This window comes from Pieris napi, chromosome 18 (genome assembly GCF_905475465.1).
Source record: "Pieris napi chromosome 18, ilPieNapi1.2, whole genome shotgun sequence".
Lineage (NCBI taxonomy): Eukaryota > Metazoa > Arthropoda > Insecta > Lepidoptera > Pieridae > Pieris > Pieris napi.
The window spans coordinates 570,716-596,749 of NC_062251.1; the positions used below are offsets into that span (position 1 = coordinate 570,716).

Below are 26,034 nucleotides of genomic sequence, written 5' to 3' on the forward strand. Positions count from 1 at the left end.
GATGAAACACTATCCAACGTGGACTTTGATAAAGAGGATTTCTTTATTCCTACAAAATAGTCATTTCACCGATATAACCAGTAAACACAATTCAAGTAAAAGTGATGTAAAACCTTTTTTCAAAGCAAAGCCTCTTATGTTCTGTGCAATTTAGTTTTCGAATCTGTCAAATAGCTGACAGTAGTTAGTAGACGTTGTCTTTGTCATTGTTAGAATGAAAATGGCTCAATTTTTTATTTTGCTTTTATCTAAATGTTGATATTTATAGCAATACATTGCATAATTTATTAAAAATATGTATTATTTAAGTTATATTTAATATTGTAAATATTTTGTGATATAAGTCTTAAGTATAAACCTGTGTTTTATTGTTTCTAGAACCATTTAGAATTGAATACACATATACAGATGCAAAATTAATGACCAAGTTAAATCATAGACTAAATTGTTTTTGTTTTAATTTTATGTAATAGAAGGCAAACGGCCAGGAGGCTCACCTGATGTTAAGTGATATCCGCCGCTCATAGACACTCAATGCCAGTGGGCTCGCAAGTGCGTTGACGGCCTTCCAAGGATTGGTAAGTTCTTTGGAGGACCCTATGTCCATGAATTGATTTGGAAATACCTACAACCCATGGACACCCAATGCCAGTGGGCTCTCAAGTGCGTTGCCGGCCTTTTAAGAATTGGTACGCTCTTTGAAGCACCCTATGTCGAATTGATTTGAAAATATTTACCACCCATGGACACTCAATGCCAGTGGGCACTCAAGTGCGTTGCCGGCCTTTTAAGGATTGGTACTTACGCCCTTTGAAGCACCCTATGTCGAATTGATTTGGGAATTCCTACCACCCACGGACACTCAATGACAGTGGGCTCGCAAGTGCGTTGCCGGCCTTTCAAGAATAAATACGGAATTGGTTCGGAAATACTTCAGTGGTGGTTTTTTTTATTTTTTTTATGGAACGGGGCAAACGGGCAGGAGGCTGTTAAGTGATACCACCGCCCATGGACATTCTCAATGCCAGAGAGCTCGCGAGTGCGTTTCCGGCCTTTTAAGAATTGGTACGCTCTTTTCTTGATGGAATTGGTTCGGAAATACTTCAGTGGGCCGGCTGGTTCCACATAGTGGTGGCAAAAACTGCATTAAAAACAGTTTGCTCATTTAATTAAAGATGGCAAATAAAAGAGAAATAAACTATTGTAAGTACTTTATTAGAAAAATCTCGTATTGTACAATAATTAGAAAATACTTAAAAATTAGTTACAAACTATAAATGTTTTTATTACGTCATTTTATCTTTGACAATTGACAAATCTCAACAAGACGCGGGCTTGTTAATGGCGACCCGACACACGACGGCCTTGAGGTCTTTTATTGCTTCGTCCTGGAGGGCTTGGTCGAATTTCTGTAAAAGAAGATGCCAAATGTATTATCGACTCTCATACGTGACCAGCTAGTGACTCTTTATACCTAAAAGTTACCATTATGTGGTATAAAGGTACGGTAAAGTCGAAAATAATATTAACAGTAACGTATCGTAACGTTATACAAAAGCCCCCCCCCCCCTAAAATTCGTTACGCACTTGAATGCTTGAACCCTTACTTAAATTGTAATACATACATACATTTTAGATAAAAGAGATTGTAACATATACCGTAGATAATAGATTTAGTACTATGTATGATGTAATAACTTTAATAAATAAATTTAAAAAAAAATATAATCACTGCGTTGTTACTCACTTCGTTGATAATAACTGTGGGCACGAAAGATAGAGGGCGCTGGACAGCATCTGTCTTGTCTCCATAAGCCGCTAGCAGATTGTCGCCTTGTTCTCCCGCCGCACATTTCTTCAGCTTGTCTGATTCTCCTTCACGTTTGACTTGTTGCAGACACTAAATAAAAAATATATATTTAAAAACTGTAGAATTTACATTTAAAACTATTTAATTAACTTTTCCACAAGTTATAGATCAGTGCGTAATGATTTCAAGGGGAAGGTGATATTTAAAGGCATGGTGTCTCTATAGGGAGCGTATTAGGGCCATAAGTTTTGACAACAGTTATAAATGACTTTGCAGGGCTATTTTTATATAACTGATTGTGCGGATTTTTTTATTTCGTGCCTGTACACTTTTTTCGACTATGTATTTGCGTGTTGTTCCCACGAGAATGTAAGTGCGTACTCCTATTTCACCTTGCCTACTGATAGAGATTAATTACTTAAGATGTCATGTGGAACATGGTGTACTGGTTGCTGCTCCTTACAAACATTTAGTAAAACAAAAAACTTGGCGATTAAAAAGCTTATTGCCAGTTCTTCTCTTCTGTTCTACGCCCTTGATTTGAGAACTGGCAGTAAATGTAACGTGCATTAAATATGTACTTCTTTATTGACGTTCATAAGTGTACATTGTGCCATCTAAATGAATAAATGATTTTGAATTTGAATCTATAAATTATATAAAAAAACCCAAAACTAAGAATACTTAACGAAACTATACTTATTTATTGGAATGGATGTATTTGGAGAAAATAAATACTTCATTTATGGACCTAAGTATCAATGCTATAACATGATTCCTAGTGAAATATAAGAACTGCCTTTAAACAGATTAAAAAAACATTAACCTGTAAAGGTTACTACACAGTTAATGTACTAGACGATAAAAACGCGTGGCAATAGTTCTAGTTATATTGTTATAATTTGTTTTGTTATTGTGTGTATATGTGTGTTGTGAATATGTGTGTAATGGTGAATGTGGTAAATCACCGAACATTTTTTTTTTTTACTTATGCAACTTTAATGACGTTGTGGTTTCATTTTTCCTTTGAATAATTGTAATGTAGAGGTAAAACTTGCTGAGTTTCTTGCCCTTTTTCAAGAACAAGGCATTCTGGTAGTTTTGCGAACGGATAGAGTCTTGCTCTTTCGCGAATTTTGTAATTTTGACATTCATAAGCATGCGCTAATACGTATCTAAGCTGAATAAACGTATTTTGATTTGGAAACAGGTACTATACTACTATATATATATACTAATACTTACAGTATCTAAAGATTTATCCGGGTTGGTTTGTCCCATCAGACAAATAACCATCTCCATTTTGTCTGTGTCCTGCAGTTTCTTGTCTTTAAGAATACACGCTTGCAACTGAAATTTATACAAAGAGTCTATATCAGCTGATGTAACTTAGGAATAGCTATTGGAAGATATTTACATATGTAAAGTGCTCATAGATTATAATATCCACATCTTATTGACATATATATTTATTTATTGCAAGAATATGGTACAAAAATGTTAAGGTGGTACAATCGCAAGTTCGCATATTCTGCCACACACAATTTTTTTTTTAAAGGCAATTCACACCAATTGACCTAATCCCATGCTAAGCTGGTGAAGCTTGTGTTATACTAGGCAACTATACATACATATTATAGATAGATAGACATATAAATACATATTTAAACACCCAAGACCTAAGCACAACACCAAATGCTCATCACATCGATGTTCGTCTCGGCCGGGGATCGAACCCGGGACCCATGGATTCGCATGGGGTACTAACCACTAGACCAATGACTCGTCAAATTTGTCTTAAGGAATTTTACATTATTAGTCAAAGTCCATTATATTATTTGTATCGTACATATCATACGTAATTAATTTAATATCAGCTACAATCTCACGCAAATAATCATTTATTGAATAATAATTTTTTTCCAAAATTACACCAAGTCGAGTTTTAAAGACTCTAGTCGGAAGATCTTTTCATTATTTCGGTAAATTATTGTAAACCTTAATTGTTTACAATAATTTATAGTAATACAAATATATGTTTACTATTTTATTTCTCTAAGCCCCTATCCGAGAGAAAACCTCCTTTTTCCACTCTACTTTATTTGCCGCCATCCGATTTATCCAGCTACCCTTTCAATCTCATCCATCTCTCTATTAGTCTGCCCTTGTTTTTTCCTTTTGGGCCAGTCCATTCTGACTGACAAATGGACTGGCACAAAAGCGTACATAACTTACCTTATTACCGTAGCACTCGTCTTCTCCATGATGACAGTTGAATAGCCATTTGCCATTTGGTTTGTCGTGCTGAAAATATACTTTTTATACACAACTAGACTTGGACTATTGGGGAGCCTGTCCAGAAGATGCCTATGTAAATTTTTTTTATAGAACGGGGGGCAAACGGGCTCACCTGATGTTAAGTGATACCGCTCATGGACACTCTCAATACCAGAGGGCTCGCGAGTTCGTTGCCGGCCTTTTAAGAATTGGTACTATCTTTTCTTGAAGGACCCAAGAATTGGTTCGGAAATACTTCAGTGGGCAGCTGGTTCCGCATTATGGTGGTGCGCGGCAAAAACTGCCTTGAAAAACGCTCAGTTGTGGAACGGCGGATGTCGAGGTGATACGGGTGGAATTTCGTATTCTGTCTCAACGTCCAATCAGAAACTCAGCTGATCGAATCCGAACAACTCCTCTGAACTCTCCGTATATGCTTTAATGGACCCATATTAAACTGTCTAGGGATAGAAGGGGACAAGAAGTTTCATTCCTTTGCTGTTTTAAAAACGGGGAACCAAATCGTGCAGTGCCTGGGGATGGCGACAACGAAGGAGTGGAAACACAGCGTGCTTCTGGATTGGTATTGTTAAATAAATAGGCAAACAATGTAACAAAAAAATGTGCGTGTACTAGTGTACACACGTTAGAAGTGAAACTTCTTTATGACCTTATTTTTCGAAAAATTATCTATATGCAACTAACTTTACAGAAATTGGTTAAATAAAGTTAAATTAGATAAAGTTTAACAAAAGGCTTTTAATATCACAGACTTGAATACAAATAATACAATTATTTCATTTTACCTTATTACCACTAAGATTATTACAGAATTTCATAAATTGTAATATAATTTTTAGTATCATTGTTATAGTTATTATAAATTTTTGTTATTAATGGTTTAGAATCTCTTGGAATCAACCGTGGTAGGGACGAGAAAAAGACGCGCGTAACGGTCAAATGTGACGCGTAACCGAAACATGTGACGCGTAACCGAAAAATGTTACACTAAATTTTTTTCCAACCCCGATAAAGAAGTTTCACTTCAATAACATTAGCATGGCTCCAAAAATGTTAGACAGATATGGGTGTCAACTGAACAGAGCACAAGATATTTAGTTACAAAATCATAAATTCTGTATTAATACCACTGTGTGATAATATAATACTAAGGATCTTTTCCGGCACCGCAGGTCAATGGTAAAATAATATAAACGGACGGCGCAGACTGGGAATCGAACCCAGATCGTTTGGTTACGCGCCAAGAGCTCTACCAGTTCGGCTATCCGAAACTCGTACCTCAAAAACCAGCTGTTTAGTTGCTGTATAGATAAATAACCTAGATAACGACTGCAGCGCCAACTGCCGGGCTGATTTGTGAATCTCAAACCCCGCCGCCCAAACGCATACAAAAAAAAACATTCAAATCGGTCCAGTCGTTTTAACTCGGTGACATACACACGTACGGTAGAATTATTTTATAAAAAAAATTTCATCATATTTACAATCAAGTAGAATCTAATATATAAAATTCTCGTGTCACAATGTTCGTTCCCATACTCTTTCGAAACGGCTCGACCGCTTCTTATGAAATGTTTTATGCATATTCAGTAAGTCTGAGAATCGGTTATCTATCTTTCAACCCCCTAAGTGATAAGGGGTTACCACCCCAAAATTTTAATTTTTTTAGACTTTTTTTATTTTTATTTTTTTATGATACAGCATAAGAACTACATACAACCCCTATTTTTTATTATAGTAGATAGTTATTTTTATTGAAATAACAAAATGTTTCCTAGAAATAATACATGGCAAAACAACGTTAGCCGGGTCAGCTAGTTATATACATATATATAAAGATAATATATTAAACATACTGTTCGAACTAGTTTTATTTAAAATTATATTTTACACTAATATTTGGACACAATTTTAAAGTTGTTTACTTTCTGATAGAGAAACAAATTTTTTGAAGTTATACTTCTTTAGGCGCGTTATGAAAACTTGATGAGAGTGAAATTTTACGATGCGCGCGCACCGTGACAAAAATTTACAGAATGAAGTTGCCCACGGAAGAAGCTACGGCATTGGACATAATTTAAAAACAACATTCGAATAATAATATAATTTATGTTACACTTAATGTAAGAGAATAATAATAAATATTTATTTATTGTAAATGAAACTGAACTCAACAAATGTAAACTGAACTTTATTGACTATAATGACTCCTTTTCCAGTCTTTGATTATTTAATTGTAATTAATTGTTTGCATGCAATCAAAAACTATTTTGAATAATGCCAAAGAAGTATAACTTCTTACGCGCGTACATAAATACACGCACCCTTTTTTTTAAACTACTTCGTCAAATCCATCTATGGAATAAATTTTTGTGAATACTTACAGTACTCTTTCCATAGGGCACCAGCTTAACCTTGACAGAGCCGCGGAGCTCTCTCCAAATTGGTGCCAACTGAGTTGTGATAAAGGCCTTACTGTCTGGACATAATGACTCGTAGTAGACTGCAATTTTCACCTGAAAACATGGGAACAATTGACGAAACATACTTTTTAACTAATTAACTATAAGAGGACAGTTAAAGGCCGGCAACGCACTTAAAATGAGTGTACGATGGCCCTTTTTGGGCGTTCCGTAGGCTCGTTTGCCATAACGCGGCAAAAACTGCCTTAAAAAACGCTCTGGAACGATGGACGTCGAGGTGATACGGATGGTATTTTATACTCTGCCCCGACGTAATGAATCTCAGCTGCAGGTATTAGTCCGAACAACTACACAACAGCAAATAGATATATTTAATGTTTCTAAAAAAAATCGGTTGTCTGTAAAGTCGGTTTACTGACGATAGTTGAACGTGACAACATCATAAAAAAATATTGATGGGATGGTTGCATTTAAAAAAAAAAAATATATATTTGTTTGATAGGTATTTTGTGTGGATATAGAGAAGGAGGTAAATGGAAATCACAATTGAATTGATCAATTTACATTTATTTGTACGTATGTTAATTTTAAATGGAACGCCTCAGAGCGAGGTAACGCCGCATCGAATTATAAGACGTTGTCACGTCAAAAATGTTTAAAAAATAATTAAAAAAAACTTAAATAATTAAAAAAAAAATCCTTTGTATTAAATATATATTGTGATGAGCAATGAATCTTAGGTCTTAGAACTTAAAATTTATTATAAATAAAATAATAATAATAATAATAAAAACTTTATTAATGACAGAAAGGTTTGTGACAGAAATCATGAATCGCTAGTCCCCACACTAGGGAGGCCCTGTGTTGTGGGTAACTAGAAAACAATTATTTCGTGGTACATGTTAAAATTAGTTTAAAAATGTGATATGAAAAAATGATAATAAAAAATAAAAAAATACCAATAATAGTTATAAATTTAGTGTTACGTATGAAGTGAATGAGTGAGTGTGTGAATAGGTGAGTTTGCGCATGTATTTGAGAATGTAGCTGAAAGTTGTTATGATCGTGCACTGTGTCTATGTTTATGAAACCTCAAAGTCATACCAAGATATGTAGTAATGCCTCTGTGGATTCGTAATCCAATTTGGCTAGTGTAGTTTCTATGTGACTTGCTAATTTATATCTGGATAGTTTTACGATCTCAGAGTCCATAGATTTGGAGATTTTGTTATAAAGGAAGGGGCCCCTAAATGCAAAGGAGCGTTGTCCAAATACAGTCCTTCGTTTTGGCGTTGGGAATGCAAGACGTCTGTTCTTAGATGTGTCCTGAATTGTGAGCCCATGGAATCTATGATAACTTGAACAGGTCGCCAAGATGTAAAGCTTCCTTACCGAGAGGGTTTTTGTTTCTAGGTGGAGTTTGACTGTGGGGTATCTAAACGGCCTGCGATAGGCAACTTTAAGGATTGCTCTCTGTGCACGTTCCAACTTAAGCAATAGAGATTCAGCCGCTCCTCCCCATGCCGATATACAGTATGTGAGAATGGACTGACAAAGTGCTAGATAAATTATTCTAATAACTTCGTCCTCCGCTACTCGTTTCAGTCGATTGAATATTAACATAAGTTTTCTGATTCTAGAAGACAGTGCATCAATGTGCTTTTCCCAAGTGAGGTGTCGATCTATTGTTATTCCTAGATATTTTATACTTTCGGTGTATTCGAGAACAGGACACTGGCATGGATATTGGTTATAGCACGTGTGGAGTTTTATGACTGGTAGGGTCGTTGGGCGGGAGCGATCTGTTATGCTGAAACACATAAATTTGGTTTTGCTGAGATTTAGACTAAGCAGATTGTTTTGAAGCCAGTTGGAGACGCAATTTATACCTTTCTCTGCTAAGACAGAAACCTGTTCCCAAGTTTTAGCATGAAATATCATAGCTGTATCGTCGGCAAATGAATAAATATTTCCGTTGTCCAGTGGCAGACTGCACAGGTCGTTGATATATATTAAAAAGAGGGTCGGTGCAAGCGCACTGCCCTGTGGTACTCCAAATCTGACGTATTTCTTGTGGCTTGTGTGTCCCCTAAGACTAACACGCTGTTGCCTATCCTTAAGGTAGGATGCAAACCATTGCAGAGCCACCCCTCTCACTCCTAACAGTTCCATTCTTCGCAGCAAAATGCAGTGTGAGACCGTGTCGAAGGCTTTTGCGAGGTCTAAGAAGACACCTATACATACCTGCCCCATATCCAATTTCTCGCTTATATGGTCAGTAAGATTACTGACAGCGTCTGCAGTAGATCTTTGTTTTCTGAACCCGAATTGGTTGTAGGAAATGAGCGATTGCTTTTCTAAAAATGAGAGCAGCCTCTTGTTCACTATTCGTTCTAGGATCTTGGCTATGACTGGAAGAAGGGATATTGGTCTGTAATTAGAGACGTCCATTTTGTTTCCTGACTTCCAGATTGGGGTTACGTTGGCTAGCTTCCAAGCTTCAGGAAAGGTGCTGGTCGACATGCTAAGGTTACAAAGGTAGGTTATAGGAGCCGCAAGGATGTTTTTAAGTCTGATTATCAGTTCGCTTCCTATGTTGTCACAACCTCCAGCTGAGTTACCCTTAAGTTTGTTGATAGTTGCACGTATTTCCTCTTCGTCTGTTGGATGTAAGAAAAATGAGTTTGTATTGGATGGCTTATCTATATTTTTTGCTAGCTGTTCCTCAGATGTATGTAAGTATGTGATAGTCCTTTCCGATAAACTATTGCCTATGTTTGTAAAAAAGTCGTTGGCTTTATTTAGCGCTACCACAGGATCGGGTGTTATTTGAAGTAGGTCAGTGGAATGCGACTCCTTTGAACCTATGTGGCATATACTTTTTACTGACTCCCATAGTTTTTTGGTGTTATGTCTGTTCTGCCTAATCGTGCTTTTTTCGAAGTTTATCTTTAAGTTTCTTTAGAAGATTATTGCAGAAGTTTCGATATTTTACATATTTATCCAATAGTTCAAGATCTTTGGGATGTTTTCTAGCGGTTTTGTGAAGAGTGTCTCTTCGTCTTACACAATTTAGAAGACCAGCGGTCATCCATGGTTTCCTAATGGTTTTGGAGTTTCTTGCTGGTTGTATGACGGTATGTTTTGAGATGGCATTCTTTAGCGTATCGTTAAAGGTTTCAACTGCGTTATTTATCTCTTTGATGTCATAGAGGTGTTTCCAGTTAGTGAGCTTTAGTTCTTCTGTAGCTCCTTCATAGTTGATTCGGGTCTTGTTTCTAATGGCCTCAGGCTGTGGTGTTGCTATGGGGATGGTGTTAATTCCTAAAATAACGCAAAGGTGATCTGACACTAATGAAGGGCAAACTGCCACTTTAGCTAGGAGGCTTGAATTTACAAGAGCATGATCTAAGCAGTTTCCTTCTCGTGTTGGAAAGGTGTGGCCAGGTGCAAGCCCATGGTAACCTATAAGGTTTAAGTATTGGTCTTTCCTGATATCACTTGACGATAAAAAAAAAATATATATATATTCTTTGTATATTTTTTGTATAAGTGAAATTGTGCTTTGTGTATGTTTAAATGTGTATTCCGTTTTGGCTATTATGTACAGTGTAATTGTTTGAATATTGTTTAATAAGTAGCTGTAGGAATACACTTGATCAAATAAATAAATTAATTAACTCTGAACACTCTCCATTATAAATACGGTAGAAGAGAGAGCTTTATTTTTGACCTCAATCAGTTAGAACATGCTAAAACACAAACACGCAAAGGGCGAAATAAAACAATAAATCATATAACACGTAATGACCTCATTCCCACCTGCGCGAACTGCGTAACGGCTCGATTAGTACGAGATTTATTGTTGATATCGTTTAAAACGTTATCGTAACATTCTCACTTGAACTGCAGCCTTGCGATTCTGTAACTCACTTTTCGAACTCTCACAGCGGTTTTCGCAGCGGCGGTCGCGCTCAAATCAGTCGTGAAGCAGTCATTTTACTATTTGGCATTCTGATAAACAATAAACTACAAGCTCCCTCCGCTTGTCAAGACGTAATGTGAAATTGCTTAACAGAATACCATGAGATTCCAAAAATGACGTGAGTGACGAAGGGAGCGTGTTTAGTGCGAGGTGAACTCACGGATTAACAGAATCACGCGGCTGCTCTTTCAGAGTCAGAAATGTATTGGATTGACAGGACTGCTGGGTTGTTTTTTAGCACTTGGTACAGTATTTAATATTGACAGATGCTAATCCTATGGAAACTTATGACGAAATATTATTTTGTATTAAATTTAATTTTACATTGGCATTTTTGGATTGAACATAGCCAAACATAGACTAGGGAATCATCTTGTAACTGCCTTTAAACTCACTTTTTATATTTATTTATTCTTTGTTTATGTAACAGAAGGTAGACGGTCAGAAGGCTCTCAAGCGTGCTGCCGTAGAATTGGTACGCTCTTTTCTTGAAGGACTCTAAGTAGAATTGGTTTGGTAATACTTCAGTCGGCAGCTGGTTCCACATAGTGGTGGTGCGCGGCAGAAATTGCCTTAAGAAATATACAACCGTCATTACCATGATAGCTGATTTTTACTTTTACTTTCCAAGCCATGGAATCTGTTCAACACGTGCAGTTTACTCGGCTGTGGATTAAACACCTCTGTGAAGCCATTGATGAAAACCCATTGTCATATATCGATGCAAAAATTCGGATTTATTGCGAATAAACACCTTCAAAAGAGCAGTGTTGGCCTAGTGATGGTAGGTTCGATCCCCGCTGTCCACCAATGGACTTTCTTTCTATATGCGCATTTAACATTCACTCGAACGGTGAAGGAAATCATCGTGAGGAAACCCACATGTCTTAGACCCAAAAAGTCGACGGCGTGTGTCAGGCACTGGAGGCTGATCACCGACTTGCCTATTAGATTTAAAAATGATCATGAAACAGATTCATACATCTGAGGCCAAGACCTAAAGAGGTTGTAGCGCCATTGATTTTTTTCGCTCGCGGGGCACTTAGAACAGAGCTTTCGCACATCCAAATATGTCCAACACGTTCCTTTTTTATATTTAACATCTCAGCTATCTTAACTCTTAGTTAAGTTAACTTTTCGGGTTTCCAAACCTAATCGTGTGTTCTTTTTTGAAGTTTTCCTCGGTAACACGCGAAATTCCTTTTGACCCATTTTGTTATACCAACAACTGTTCTTTCTTTCACATACTATATCTCACAAATAAATAATACGATTAATAAATCGTGAAATTTATAAAAATTTATTATATATTTAAATACATACTTTATTTTGAAATAACATTTACGTACGATGAAACACGTACTAGCCCTATTGAACACGTTACCTCGGTCTGTAGCTTACGACGCCTTTATTGCTTATATCCGGTATCCATAAAATACTTATTGTAGTATATATTATTCACAATTATTTATCATTGAATATTTTATCCATCTCGACTCGTGTACAATATAAATGGAGTTCATTCTACGTCTACTATATTCGATTTTTTTATACAAACGAGGCCCATAAAGGACTGTTATCGCCAGTGGAGTAACTATACCATCAGGGGCCCGTGGCAAATCTTCTTTCGTGGGGCCCTAACAATAAAAGTCGTCCCTACTTAGTTTAATTTTAATAAACTTCGAGATATTCAGCGTATAGAGTACACGTTGTATATGTCCCACTAATGGCCATAGGCCTCCTCTCTTAGGCGAGAGGGAATGGTCTGTAGTCCCTCCGCTAGCCCAATGCGTATTGGAGACTACACATTAATCCGAAGAACATAATTTATCTTGGGCAGGGGCCCTCTTGGGTCGGGGGCCCGTGGCATTTTGCCAGCCCTGTTACGCCACTGGTTATCGCAGCCTGTGGGTATTTTTAGTGGGTGCGTTGCCGGCTTTTGAGGGAAAGTACACTCTAACTTTGAATAGTTGGAGGTTGGCTCAGGAAAGTCAAACCGGTAAAACAGGGCGAATTGGCCGATGTGAATGGCTCTTGCTGTGCCAAGTTCCATTCCACATCATTCGTGGCTGATCGCATGACTGGATGTGGACAAGGCTACGCTGTCCGTACCTGCCTCGGGCGATTGCTGGTGGCGCTGTGGGGTTTTAGTGGGTATGCACTAAAAAAACAGAGAAGTCATCGGGAGATTCTCCGGTTCCTTTAAACTGACTGTGATACTGTGGATCAAGGTGATGTTGATGAAATTTTGTATTGACATGATAAGTACGTCTTAATGGTGTGTTTTGAGATACGTGCAGCCGAGCGGTATTTTGATTTGAGATGGAAGCAAGATCTTGAATTCCACACTAGACACTACACTAACAGTTTCTCGATCCTCATCAGACTAGACATCAGTACGTGTGCTTCCATTCGAAGCATTTCTGATAAGTAATTTACAAAAAATTATCACATATATTTTTATAACCATAAGAAAGATTCATTAATGCCAGAAGGCTCGCGAGTGCGAAATAGAAAATATCCATTTGCACCGTTTCAACTTAACAAAGACTTCTGTCTTTATCACGCGTATACACATTTTGACACAAAGAGATGGGTTAAGATTGTTTAAACAAATAATAATTTATATTTAACTATACTAACCTTGTTGTCATCCTTTTTGCTCTTAGCGAACACGCCGCACATGAATGCGAGTACGCATATTACTACCAGTGACCTCATTTTGTACTGCAACAATAAAACATAATTTAGAATCATTAATTAAACTAGGAGCGGGTCTAACGTTCGGGTACACAGTTAGTAGAAAATTACCCTAAAATATAACTATGACCCTGCGGTTTATGACCGCCTCCCCCTATATCTACCCTTGCTTTATAGGTACATATATAAAATCGTGGTAGAATTAAATTGTAGGTGATTTAGGTAATTTTTTATTGAAGTTATACTTCTATTGGCGCGTTATGGTGCTCCCACATGGCCGTTAGAACATTAAACATTTACTAACAAATGTTGTCAATTGTTACATTTTGTTAGGAATTGTTGTGCGCCTACACTAATAAAAAATGTTTACTAACATTTAAATCTGGTATTGGCTCGCAGTTGGGTTTGCGTTCTGATGGCGTCTACACGAAAATGGAAGAGAATTTGCTCATTGGAATAGATTTCATTTTTTGTTGAAAAAAGAAGAAAAAGCGCTCTTATTGGATGCGCCAAACGCTAAAAGCTAGAAGAAAATATAGTGCCACAGACTATTGTTTTATTTTGTTTTTTTTTATAATTTGTTAACTTATTACTAAACATTTTCTAACATGAAAACATTTTTTAACATTTGTGATTAAATGTTTGCTAACAAATGTTTACTAACGTTACCAAACATTTTCTAACGGCAATGTGCGCGCGCAGACCGTCACAAAAAAAAATGGTGCGTGTACTTATGTACGCGCGTAAGAAGTTATACTTCTTTGGCTTTCTTTATTTTTTTTAAATATTAAATAATTAATAATCAATATTAGGCGTTAATAATTTAACAATATTTAATATTTAGTATATTATTCAATTATTAATTAATATTAATAATAATTATTATTATATTATATTATTAATTCAATTTAATAACTAGGTATGTTTCATAACCTTTTAACTAAGTATAAATAGGTCTTTGTGAAAAAGCATTGCTAAATTTCTTTGACAAAATAATTAAAACTGCTTTATTTGTTTAATACGCGCACGCTCGGCGCCCATACTGAATTTTGTGTCACGGTGCGCGCGCATCGTAAAATTTCACTCTCATAAATTTTTCATAACGCGCCTAAAGAAGTATAACTTCAAAAAACCGACACCCTGAAGTTAGCTATAGTCAACATTTTAGTTTTTTCTATTGTTAGTCTGTGTGTATTGTTAGAATAAAATTTTTGAAAACATTTTTATCTTCTTACGCCAAACTTCTAACGCGTAAACATAAGTAGATACACACAGGGTTTTTTTTAATTTATTTATTTACACTTCGTTGCATACATAAATATAATGCAGTTGACATGATGAAATGAATGAAATGGATGAAAAGAAGTGCAACTGGCGGCCTTATCGCTTTCGAGCTATCTCTACTATAGTCGTATTTTTAATTAGACGAAGCCAACTGACAGTAGCTAATGTCACTTTGTAAAATAATGTTGCCATATTTAAAGTAATAGTGATGCGTTCAGTTCTTGTTCAATCAGATGAATGAACAATGAGTGTGAATAGTCAATCATTTCAAACAATAAAAGAATATTATTTCTATTTCAAAATTGTATAAAAGTGCTCTGATATAAGTTAGGTACTAGTACTATGTAACTACAATCAGTTTTTGACGTCTTATTACAAAGCGCGGCGCGGCGACTAGTGCCATCACCGATCATTAATTCAGGGGTTTTTACTTTGTCACAACACTATTTTTATTTCATTAAAAACTGACAACACCGTAAACGTCAGTTAATATCGTCTAATTAAAAATTCGACTATAGGTAACTGTGATAAAAAAATAATAGATAAACAAATTTTATAAGGCAAGGAATGAGTTTTAGCATCGAACTAATATAAGATTGTTTATTATTCTTTTAGCGAGTCATTCATGGCGCGAAACTTGACACCATTTTTTTTTGTTTTATTTATGTAAAAGATTTTAGATTTGTATAAATAAGACAAGAGTTAAAACTTAGTTTGCCAAAGAAGTTTCACTTCTGACATGTGTACTTTGTACGCACTTTTTTTTTTAAAAGTTACTTACGTCTCTTGTCTAGGTATTGTTGTAGTAATAGTTCACTTCACTTTAGAACTGGTTAAACCAGCTCCTTGTACATGTGTTTATTGTTACCGAGTGGTCAGTGATCTGTCAACAGTGACGGAAGGCGGCACTTTCACAATTGTCCATTCCTTAGACCATTCGACTGTGACACGAATGGTATGGGGGACGGGATTTCGCGATTGTATTATTATAAAACTAGCGATCAGCCCCGGCTTCGCACGGATGCAATGCTGATACTAAATAACTACAGAAAAACTGTGAACGTATCCAACGTTCTATAGACGAAAAAATATGGCACAGAGCGCCCCACGCTTTTTCACAATAATACCAGTATTTTTTGTTCATTAGTTCCATTTTCAGCCTAAATTAGGAATTATTTTTCACTTTTTAGTTTGATGTGCTTTAAAAGCGTGTTTTTTAGTTTTTTTAAACTATTATTTTTTTTTTATTTTTTAGTTAAATTGTTTTTTTTTTCGGATTATTGCATTGTCATCGATCTTGACAGGTGCGCAAAATTTGAATAAAATCGAGTCCGAAGGAGTCGGTTACATACATACATACATACATACAGGTGAAGCTAATATAAAGCGTGTAAAAACATAGCGGCCCGCTCCGGTTTCGCACGGGTATAAAATATAATGTCACCCACTGAAAAAATGATTAAAATCGATCAAGTAGTTTTGATTTATTCATCACTGCCCGTGGAACGCATTAAATTTGGATATTTTGATAAATCTCGTAGGGTTCAGCCTGCGTTTGCAATGTAAGCGAAAAAAAATGTAATTATTTACGACATCACATTAGAAACCTCAAAAATAACAGTATTTCTCCACTATTTGGATGTTATTAAACATATAAACCTTCCTCTTCAATCACTCTATCTATTTAAAAAAACCGCAACAAAATCCGTTGCGTAGTTTTTAAGATTTAAGCATACATAGGGATATAGGGACAGAGAAAGCGACTTTGTTTTATACTATGTAGTGATAAACGCCACTCTCAATGCCAGTCTTTTAAGAATTGGTACCCTCTTTGTCATTAATTTTTTCGATATCTCATTAAAACGCTATCACCTATAACTTGCGCCAAACAAAATTTTCGCACCTAACCGTTATAAGTCAATTGAACTTTCTATCTGATGGAATGAGGATTTCACCGCATCGCACCAGATTCGGCCATTTGAATATTAATTTCTAATACTGTTATATAGGATTCTCTTCAGTCAGATTTTATGTGATACCGCCCATGGCCACTGACATTGCCAGAAGGCTCGCAAGTGTGTTGCCGGCCTTTTAAGTAAATGTATAGAACATTATTTAATTTGTGTACATTACGGGGTATTTTTTATATTGGCCAATTCACACCAATTGACCTAGTCCCATGCTAAGCTGGTGAAGCTTGTGTTATGGGTACTAGGCAACAGATATACATACATATTATATATAGATAGACATATAAATATATATTTAAACACCCAAGACCTAAGCACCAAATGCTCATCACATCGATGTTTGTCTCAGCCGGGGATCGAACCCGTGACCCAAGGATTCGCAGTCAGGGGTACTAACCACTAGACCAATGAGCCGTCGGGTATGAAGATGACATCGGAGTCGGATCCAGAAATCATTGAGAAATTCGCTAAAAAGTCGCATCATTGATGCGACTGATCTGGAACGCAGTACTAGTAGTATAAGATCCCGCTATACAACGACCTTCACCGAGATGCTTATTTAATGAAACTTATTTTATATTTAATTTAATATGTCAATAAATATAATTCATATGGGTTGCCTAGCAAATTTCAGTCCAGAGTATGTTTAATTAATATTTAAAAAAAAATTTTTTTTTTATAATTTGCATGTAATAAATTTTTTGAACTTTTTTCAATCAATATTTTTAATCAGGGTAGTATTATATATGTATCACTAAAACCTTCTTTTATACTAAAGATGTATATATACTTTAGTGTCACATAAAAAATATACACATAAATAATTAATTGATTAAAAACAACCTAACTTTTGCATATTCTATGGGCTTCATACTTTCGATTGGTATAGAATTTATCTAATAATCATACCGGTGAAATGTTTAAAAAAAATTTTTTTTTTAAATTAATTAAAAATACTCTGGACTGAAATTGGCTAGGCAACCCATATGGATTATATTTATTGACATATTAAATTATATATAAAATAAGTTTCATTAAATAAGCATCTCGGTGAAGGTCGTTGTATAGCGGGATCTTAGACCATAGTCAAAAGTCAAAATCATTTATTCGTATAGGTAACACAATGTACACTTATGAATGTCAAGTAATGTATATATATATGTAGCTTCTAGTTTTACATTTACTGCCAGTTCTCAAATCAAGGGCGTAGAACGGAAGAGAAGAACTGCCAATAAACTCTCCGCCACTCTTTTTCCGCAAAGTTTTTTGTTTTAGACAACGTTTGTAAGGAGATGCAACCATTACACCATGTTCCACTTGACATCTTAAGTAATAAATAATAATAAAATAAATTAAACACATATAATTATTTAACTAATATAAACAAAATATTTTAAAAGAGTAAGTGTGGAGTTTCTTGCCCATTCTTCTTCACACGAAACTACCTTTTGGAAGGGGCAACTAGAATCTTCTTTATATTTTATTTGACGTTCAAAGGTGCCACTTTAGGTGGCCTAATTGAAATAAATGATTTGACTTTGACTTTAAAAACAAAGGTTTGTCCTCTATCAGCAGAAGGCATGGTAAAATAAAAGCACGCACTTTTTTGCTTGTTTACATGCCTATTTTAAATGTGTGTTTTATTATATCCATTATGAATGTACTACTTACTTTCTTTGCAAAGAGGGATTTATTATTATTGTTTTTGTTACTACTCGTTTAACCAAACCTTTTTGAAGTTATACTTCTTTAGGCGCGTTATGAAAAATTTATGAGAATGAAATTTTACGATACGCGCGCACCGTGACACAAAATTATCAGTATGAAGTAGCCCACGGAAGATGCTACGGCATTGGACATAATTTAAAAACAACATTCGAATAATAATAGAATTTAATTACACTTAATGTAAGAGAATAATAATATTTATTTATTTAATTTTTCAAATGTAAACTGAACTTTATTGACTATAATGACTTCTTTTCCAGTGTTTGATTATTTAATTGTAATTAATTATTTGCATGCAATCAAAAACTATTTTAATAATGCCACAGAAGTATAACTTCTTACGCGCGTACATAAGTACACCCTTTTTTTTAATACTTATAATAACGTTATAAATACAATTTAATATTTATTTAAATGTTTTGTAATTACCTTTCTTAATAAAACACTTATAACTTGTTTCACTACACTCATTACACTGACAGTTCGTACTGATAATCGTGACCCATCTTTGAACCAAGATAATGTTCTGTAAATAAATTATGTTAATTGCTTTCTTTTCGAAGCTTAAATTCTTGTTATATAAGTAAAATATTCCAGTTTAAATTTAATTGGAAATTAAAAGGCATTCCGTACGCTATATGCTTTTTTTATTTTACTTGTGTTGTGTTTTGTTTTTGAAGTGAAACTTCTTTATCGGGGTTGGAAAAAAATTTAGTGTAACATTTTTCGGTTACGCGTCACATGTTTCGGTTACGCGTCACATTTGACCGTTACGCGCGTGTTTTTCTCGTCCCTACCACGGTTGATTCGAAGAGATTCTAAACCCTTAATAACAAAAATTTATAATAACTATAACAATGATACTAAAAATTATATTACAATTAATGAAATTCTGTAATAATCTTAGTGGTAATAAGGTAAAATGAAATAATTGTATTATTTGTATTCAAGTCTGTGATATTAAAAGCCTTTTGTTAAACTTTATCTAATTTAACTTTATTTAACCAATTTCTGTAAAATTATCTATATGCAACTAGCATAATATAGATAATTTTTCGAAAAATAAGGTCATAGAGAAGTTTTACTTCTAACGTGTGTACACTAGTACACGCACATTTTTATTTTTTTATTATTAGTATGTAGGTTATTAATTCAATGAAAAAGGACAATTCTAAATAAAATTGTAAATAATAATATTAATTTGATTATTATTATTATAACAGGAGACCGAAGAGCTGGCAGCTACCTCGGACAAAGAATTAGTCTAGCAATTCAAAGGGGGAACGCTGCCAGTATCTTCGGAACCTTGCCTAAAGGGACTCCTTTTAATAATATATTTTAGTTATTATATTTTAAAGTTAGTTATTGTTTTTTGTTAGAGCAATGTTGGCGTAGTGGCTTCAGCGTGAGACTCATGAGGTCGTAGGTTCGATCCCCGGCTGTGCACCAATTGACTTTCTTTCTACGTCCGCATTTAATATTCGCTTTAACGGTAAGGGAAAACATCGTGACGAAACCGACCCAAAAAAAGTCGACGGCTTGTGTCAGGCACAGGAGACATCACCTACTTGCCTATTAGATTAAAAATTGATCATGCAACAAATGAGGCCCAGACCTAAAGAGGTTGTAGCGCCACTGATTTATTTTATTTATTGTTTTTTTGTTATATTAATTTATGTTAGCAGTATTATATTATTCGTAGTGATAAAATACCACATTATAAATATATTATTACGTTATTTTATTATTTGTTTAATATATCTTATCAATTCAAATGTATAAATCACAGCAATTTTCCTCTTGTAATTTGACCAGTGACCTGGCGCCTGTGATAAGTATAATATAATTCATATACTATTATAATTATATACTAACAGACCAGCCAAGCGTTGCTGTGGCTAAGGTTTTTGTTATATTACATAGTAGTAAACTATTCAAGGGAAACGGTAGGAGAACACCAGTCATGGGGACCACCATGCTTTTTTGGTGGTTATGCCATTAAATTGTAGCTTATGTGAAACGTTGGTACTTTCAACACAGCGCCATCTGTTAGAATTGTGACTATTAAATAATAAACAAATATTTTGCAATAAAATTATATTGCGGGTATAAATTGAGATGTAAGCTATCCTATCTTTTAAGTTGGCTCAAATTGCACACGGTGTGCAAATTTGATTGATATTGGTTCGGTAGTTTAGGAGACCATAGCGGACAATCAACGTGACACGTAATTTATATATATTAAGATTAATATGACCTCGAAATACAAATTAAATTATATTATCATTGGGATTGACCCAGAGTTGGGGTTAATATCCGCTACTGAATTTAATCTCCGGACGTAGAGACCAAACTGAAATCATTTCTGCTCAGTATATGCACATATAGTATACTAGCTGGTAGCAGCGACTACGCAGGATTAAAATAATATTTTTCCAAATGATGTAGCGAAGACATATTTTATCCACTTTAAATATCAGAATCACACATACCAGAAGTCGTAGGTTCGATCCCCGGCTGTGCACCAATGGACTTTCTTTCTATGTGCGCATTTAACATTTGCTCGAACGGTGAAGGAAAACATCGTGAGGAAACCGACATTTAGACCCAAAAAGTCGACGGCTTGTGTCAGGCACTGTAGGCTGATCACCTACTTGCCTATTAGATTTAAAAATGATCATGAAACAGCGCCACTGATTTTTTTTTAAATATCAGAAGCGATAAAAGTATCTATTTTCATTTCGGAATAAATTTATTACTACCAAATGTGCATTTAAATTTTTTTTTTATTTTAGTTATGGTTCACTATTTTGGCTATAATGGCTTACACATAAGATATAGATATATGTATATTGTGCCGGGCTTTTTGTAGGACTATTTAAGATAAACATTTCCATCATACATTACATATGTGTAACTCTAGCAGTTTTGGCAGCGCAGGCCAATAGCTCGCAGATGGTAGAATTTTTCCTACTTCGATATTTTGGACAATTCACACAATTTATTTATAAATTGTTGCCTATGTGTTATTCTGATGTATAAGCTATATTTAAAGTTTCATTAAAATCCATTCAGTAGTATTGACGTGTAAGAATAACAAACATCCATCTATACTTTCGCGTTTATAATATTAGTAAAGACAAATTTGCACGTCATTATGTGTGGCAGAATATGAGAACTTTCGATTGTATCACCATAACATTTTTGTACCATATTCTTGACCATACATTATTGTTATTAAAGATACACTACTATTACATCTATGAAGTTACGTGTTCAAGTGAATATTACAATATTGAAACAAAGAGTCATAAAAAACAATTTTAATTGAAACACAAGATAATTTTGGACATATTACGACTGGACAATAAACATTATCATGAAACCATAATAATTACATTTCGAAAGTAGGTTAATCTGTATGGTTACAAAATAAAAACGTGACGATTTGCTACAAAATTTCTCCCATACGTCGATAAAGAACTTTCATTCCAACGCCGATAAAGAAGTTTGACTTCAAAAAGCAACATGGCGCGTAACCGAAAAATGTGACGCGTAACGAAATAATAAAAATGTGCGTGTAATAGTGTGCACACGTTAGAAATGAAACTTCTTTATGACCTTATTTTTCGAAAAATTATCTATATGCAACTAACTTTACAGAAATTGGTTAAATAAAGTTAAATTAGATAAAGCTTAACAAAAGGCTTTTAATATCACAGACTTGAATACAAATAATACAATTATTTCATTTTACCTTATTACCACTAAGATTATTACAGAATTTCATAAATTGTAATATAATTTTTAGTATCATTGTTAAAGTTATTATAATTTTTTTTATTAATGGTTTAGAATCTCTTCGAATCAACCGTGGTAGGGACGAGAAAAAGACGCGCGTAACGGTCAAATGTGACGCGTAACCGAAACATGTGACGCGTAACCGAAAAACGTGACGCGTACGGCGTAACGAAAAAATGTTACACTAATTTTTTTCCAACCCCGATAAAGAAGTTTCACTTCAATACTACGTAATTCGTGAGAGATATATAATAGCCATGGCTAACATACAGAAATCCTCATAGCAGTGACGTCGATCCGTGCAGCCTGCGAGGACAAATCTTTGTTTTTAATTAATGTTATTATTATTTATGATTTAAAAGAGTGGCGGAGAGTTTATTGCCAGTTGTTCTCTTCCGTTCTACGCCCTTGAATTGAGAACTGGCAGTAAATATAAAATTAGAAGAATTCAATGTATATTAAGCTATTTCATAGATTTTATTGCGGGCTTTGAGCGCGGCGGCCGAATCAAGAAATTCCGTAACGAAATTAACCTAACACACGGTGACGTAATATAGGTTCGGCCAATACGCGTTAGAGCGGGACAGAACGCATACTGCGTATTTCTTTTGTGACGTTCATAAGTGTACATTGTGTTACCTAAATGAATAAATGATTTTGAATTTGAAACAGTTCTGATGTAGTATTTTTTTTCAGATTGACCATTCAACCGAATGTTACGTTTACAATGCGTCTACAACAATGCTTTAGAAACTACATTAGAAAATTGTTTACGATTAACTAACTTTAATTGAGTAATGTGTATACAAGTGCTTGTGCGTTAGAACTTAGCTCTTTCACAAAAAAGTTTACAATAAATTACCAAAAGAATTAAAAGATCTTCCGACCAGAGTTAGATTGAGTTAGATTATTTGCGTGAGACACTGTAATTTTTTTTATGGCTCTGGCACGATTTGTGCATTAGCCAGCGTCAAGTATATATAGGATTTTTTACAATTCGTGCTTGTCTTTAGAAATTCGACCGTGTCCTCCATGTACGGTTTAGGCACTCGCCCGGTACCGCACAACCCTCCCAAAGGCCGAGAACAAATTTTAAATTAAATTAAAACTTGCCCTCGAACCGGGAATCGAACCCGGTACCCCTCACCTAGCTGCCACTTAATAAGACCGCTAGGCTATGAGGCCCCTATACACTGTAATTGATATAAATTTAATAAAGTATGATATGTACGATACAGATAATATAAGAATTGTGTGTGGAATATGCGAACGATTTACGATTGTTATCTTAACATTTTTGTGCCATATTCTTGTAATAAATAATTATTATTATTATTTACTTTTCTGTGTTGAAGAAAGATTTTTTCTTAGGAGTTTAAATTACGTTCTTACGTACAAGGTTTAAAATGTTTTAAAATCTATAATTAATCTCCCTTTCTTTTTAATATGTTTGGGCAATTAACACCAATTGACCTAGTCCCATGCTAAGCTGGTGCAGCTTGTGTTATGGGTACTAGGCAACGGATATACATACATATTATAGATAGATAGACATATAAATACATATTTAAACACCCAAGAACTAAGCACAACATCAAATGCTCATCACATCGATGTTTGTCTCAGCCGGGGATCGAACCCGGGACCTATGGATTCGCAGTCAGGGGTACTAACCACTAGACCAATGAGCCGTCACTAAGTATCTCGTATGCCTTAAGTATCCTGTAAATATAGTAGTCCACGAATTTATACTGTTTAAGATACTATTAAATGCAGTACACGGTTTACTAGAAACAAATAACCCTTTGACTCACGTTTCTACGCATCGTTTTATGATCCCGTGAACAGATAACAAAACTGTGATGAAAAGTGCCTCGGTGGACATTTTCAGCAACCTTTCGCCGAGTTTTTTTTACAACCAGCCTTGCGATTCTGTAACTCACTTTTCGAACTCACACAGCGGTTTTCGCATCGGCGCGGCGGTCGCTCTCAAATCAGTCGTGAAGCAGTCATTTTATGATTTGGCATTCTGATAAGGTGGGAGCTTGTAGTTTATTATTATTATTTTCTTTATTCCTCAAACATCGTTTTTTTTATTCTTAGCGGACCCTTGAGACTTCTTCAACACAAAGAGTCCCCTCTGAGGTTGTATGGTATATTGTTTATTTTGTTTTGTATTTATGTACGCTTAGCTAACTATAACAACGCTTTGTGACAAAGAAATATAAGCGATACGACAGGTTTCATTAACCTGTAGCCTATAATTGCGTAAATAAATAAATTTTATTAGTAACCTGTGTGCCAAAGTGAATAAAATTGTATACAGTACGCTTAACGAATTACGTGAAATAGCTTATAAGAATATAAAAACCATGAAATTTGAAATTTTCTTGTCCGTTATTTTCACATACATATCTGATAATAATTGCGTACAACTTTATAAGTATTAAGACTTATAAATCAACTTGAAGCAGCTTCGCAAAGCGTTTGTACTTAACCATATCAAGGTTACATGTACAGCACAATTACAACCTGTTTGGTGAAGGAAAAAAAACTCACGTTTTGCGCGGCAAAAAGTAGCAGTCAGTTTGACAGATCCAACACGCGCGCACTGCGAGAGCTTAGCGTTTATACTGGCCGTAAATACTTTTGCCAACTTTCCGTTATGAACCAAAGAGTATATAATCACTTCGTTCTATTATAGACAAGCGCTGAGACCAAATAAGAACTGTATTTTACTGTTTCTTCGTAAACGCGCCAAATAACGTTTTGGTGTTATGATAATTCAAAGTAGTCTTAAAAACATAATCATATGATCAGTAGGTATACAGCTTGCTAGTCAGTCTGTGTGTTTAGAATTTATATGTATTGAATGTCAGGAGTATCTGTTTAGTATATGTACTATATGTATGAGCAAGCTACACTTATATTTTTTTTATAGAACAGGGGGCAAATGATACCGCCGTCCACGGACACTCAATGCAAGAGGGCTCACAAGTGCGTTGGCGCCCTTTTAACTATTGTTACTCATAAAACAGAGGGTAAACCGGGCAGGAGGCTCACCTGATGTTAGTGATACCAACTATGGACACGAATCATCGAGTCATTTGCCTAGCTGTTTGATCAACTGGATATCTTTCAGGCCGCTAGTTAAACGGCGTTTATGAGTTAAAAGGCTAGGCTGTTAATTGAACAGCTAATTAAGCTAGTTGGCTGCGACATGTATATTGTTAAATACTAGTAAAAATAAAGTGTATAGTGCTTTTCATGAAAGAAGTCCCGCGGTGATTTTTGGAACTAAATTTGATAGGTCGGCAATGTTGTCATTCGTCGATGTCATCAAGTTCGTTTGTTGTGGTAGATTTTTGTGAATTTTTAACTAGCTTAGTGCATTTTGAAGATTGATTACAATGCCAAAATTTGTAAAAAGTTCGGCTCGAGAAATTATATTAAAGGTGAAAGAGTTCTGTGAAGCGGAACATAAGAATCAAGGTGTTTTAATACCACTAAACAATGTTTGGAAGAGAGTTGCCGCCATAACAGGTACTTTTTAGAGTTGCCATTTAATAATTTTTTGCTGTATTGATGGGACTTTTATGATATAAATTCGTTTTTGCGACAAAATTGAACAAATACATAACGTGATGAAACTATATAATTAAATCATAAACTTAAAGTTACTATTATTTTTAACTGTTCATAATTTAATTGCAGGTGTGTCAAAGAAAACTGTAACAAGAATTACAAACGAAGGTATAACAGCGGCGTGTATTTCGAAAAAAAATTGCATTATGCATTAAAACTCTGAATAAAAATTGTATTGTTTTCTTTACCCTATTTTTTCATCTTTTCCCTGTAAGTAGGTAGAACACCGCTAATATAAGTAAATAAAAATATAATTTTTACATAACATAAATATTGTTTCATCGAAGTATGCAGAAAATAGTATTATTTGATAAATTACATCTGCTAAATGTAAATAAAATAGGTAAATTTTTTACTCATAAATGGCAACATTACGTCATGCGATTGCAG

General features: G+C 34.9%; 1 protein-coding gene across 3 annotated transcripts; it reads right to left on the minus strand.

Moving 5' to 3' along the window:
• Positions 1 to 1,281: 1,281 nt before the first annotated feature.
• On the minus strand, positions 1,282 to 24,690 carry LOC125058621 (gamma-interferon-inducible lysosomal thiol reductase-like). 3 transcript variants are annotated; one of them, XM_047662729.1, is made up of 7 exons: positions 24,559 to 24,690; positions 13,160 to 13,243; positions 6,493 to 6,624; positions 4,046 to 4,114; positions 3,056 to 3,160; positions 1,748 to 1,900; positions 1,282 to 1,409 (listed from the first exon to the last, which is right to left on the minus strand). In XM_047662729.1, exons 2-7 carry the CDS (start codon positions 13,235 to 13,237, stop codon positions 1,320 to 1,322), a joined length of 627 nt encoding a protein of 208 aa, XP_047518685.1. In that variant the 5' UTR covers positions 13,238 to 13,243; positions 24,559 to 24,690; the 3' UTR covers positions 1,282 to 1,319. The 3 variants fall into 3 exon arrangements, with proteins under 3 accessions (XP_047518685.1, XP_047518684.1, XP_047518686.1); XM_047662728.1 differs by lacking the exon at positions 24,559 to 24,690 and adding an exon at positions 18,628 to 18,724; XM_047662730.1 differs by lacking the exon at positions 24,559 to 24,690 and adding an exon at positions 15,282 to 15,331.
• Positions 24,691 to 26,034: the final 1,344 nt, after the last annotated feature.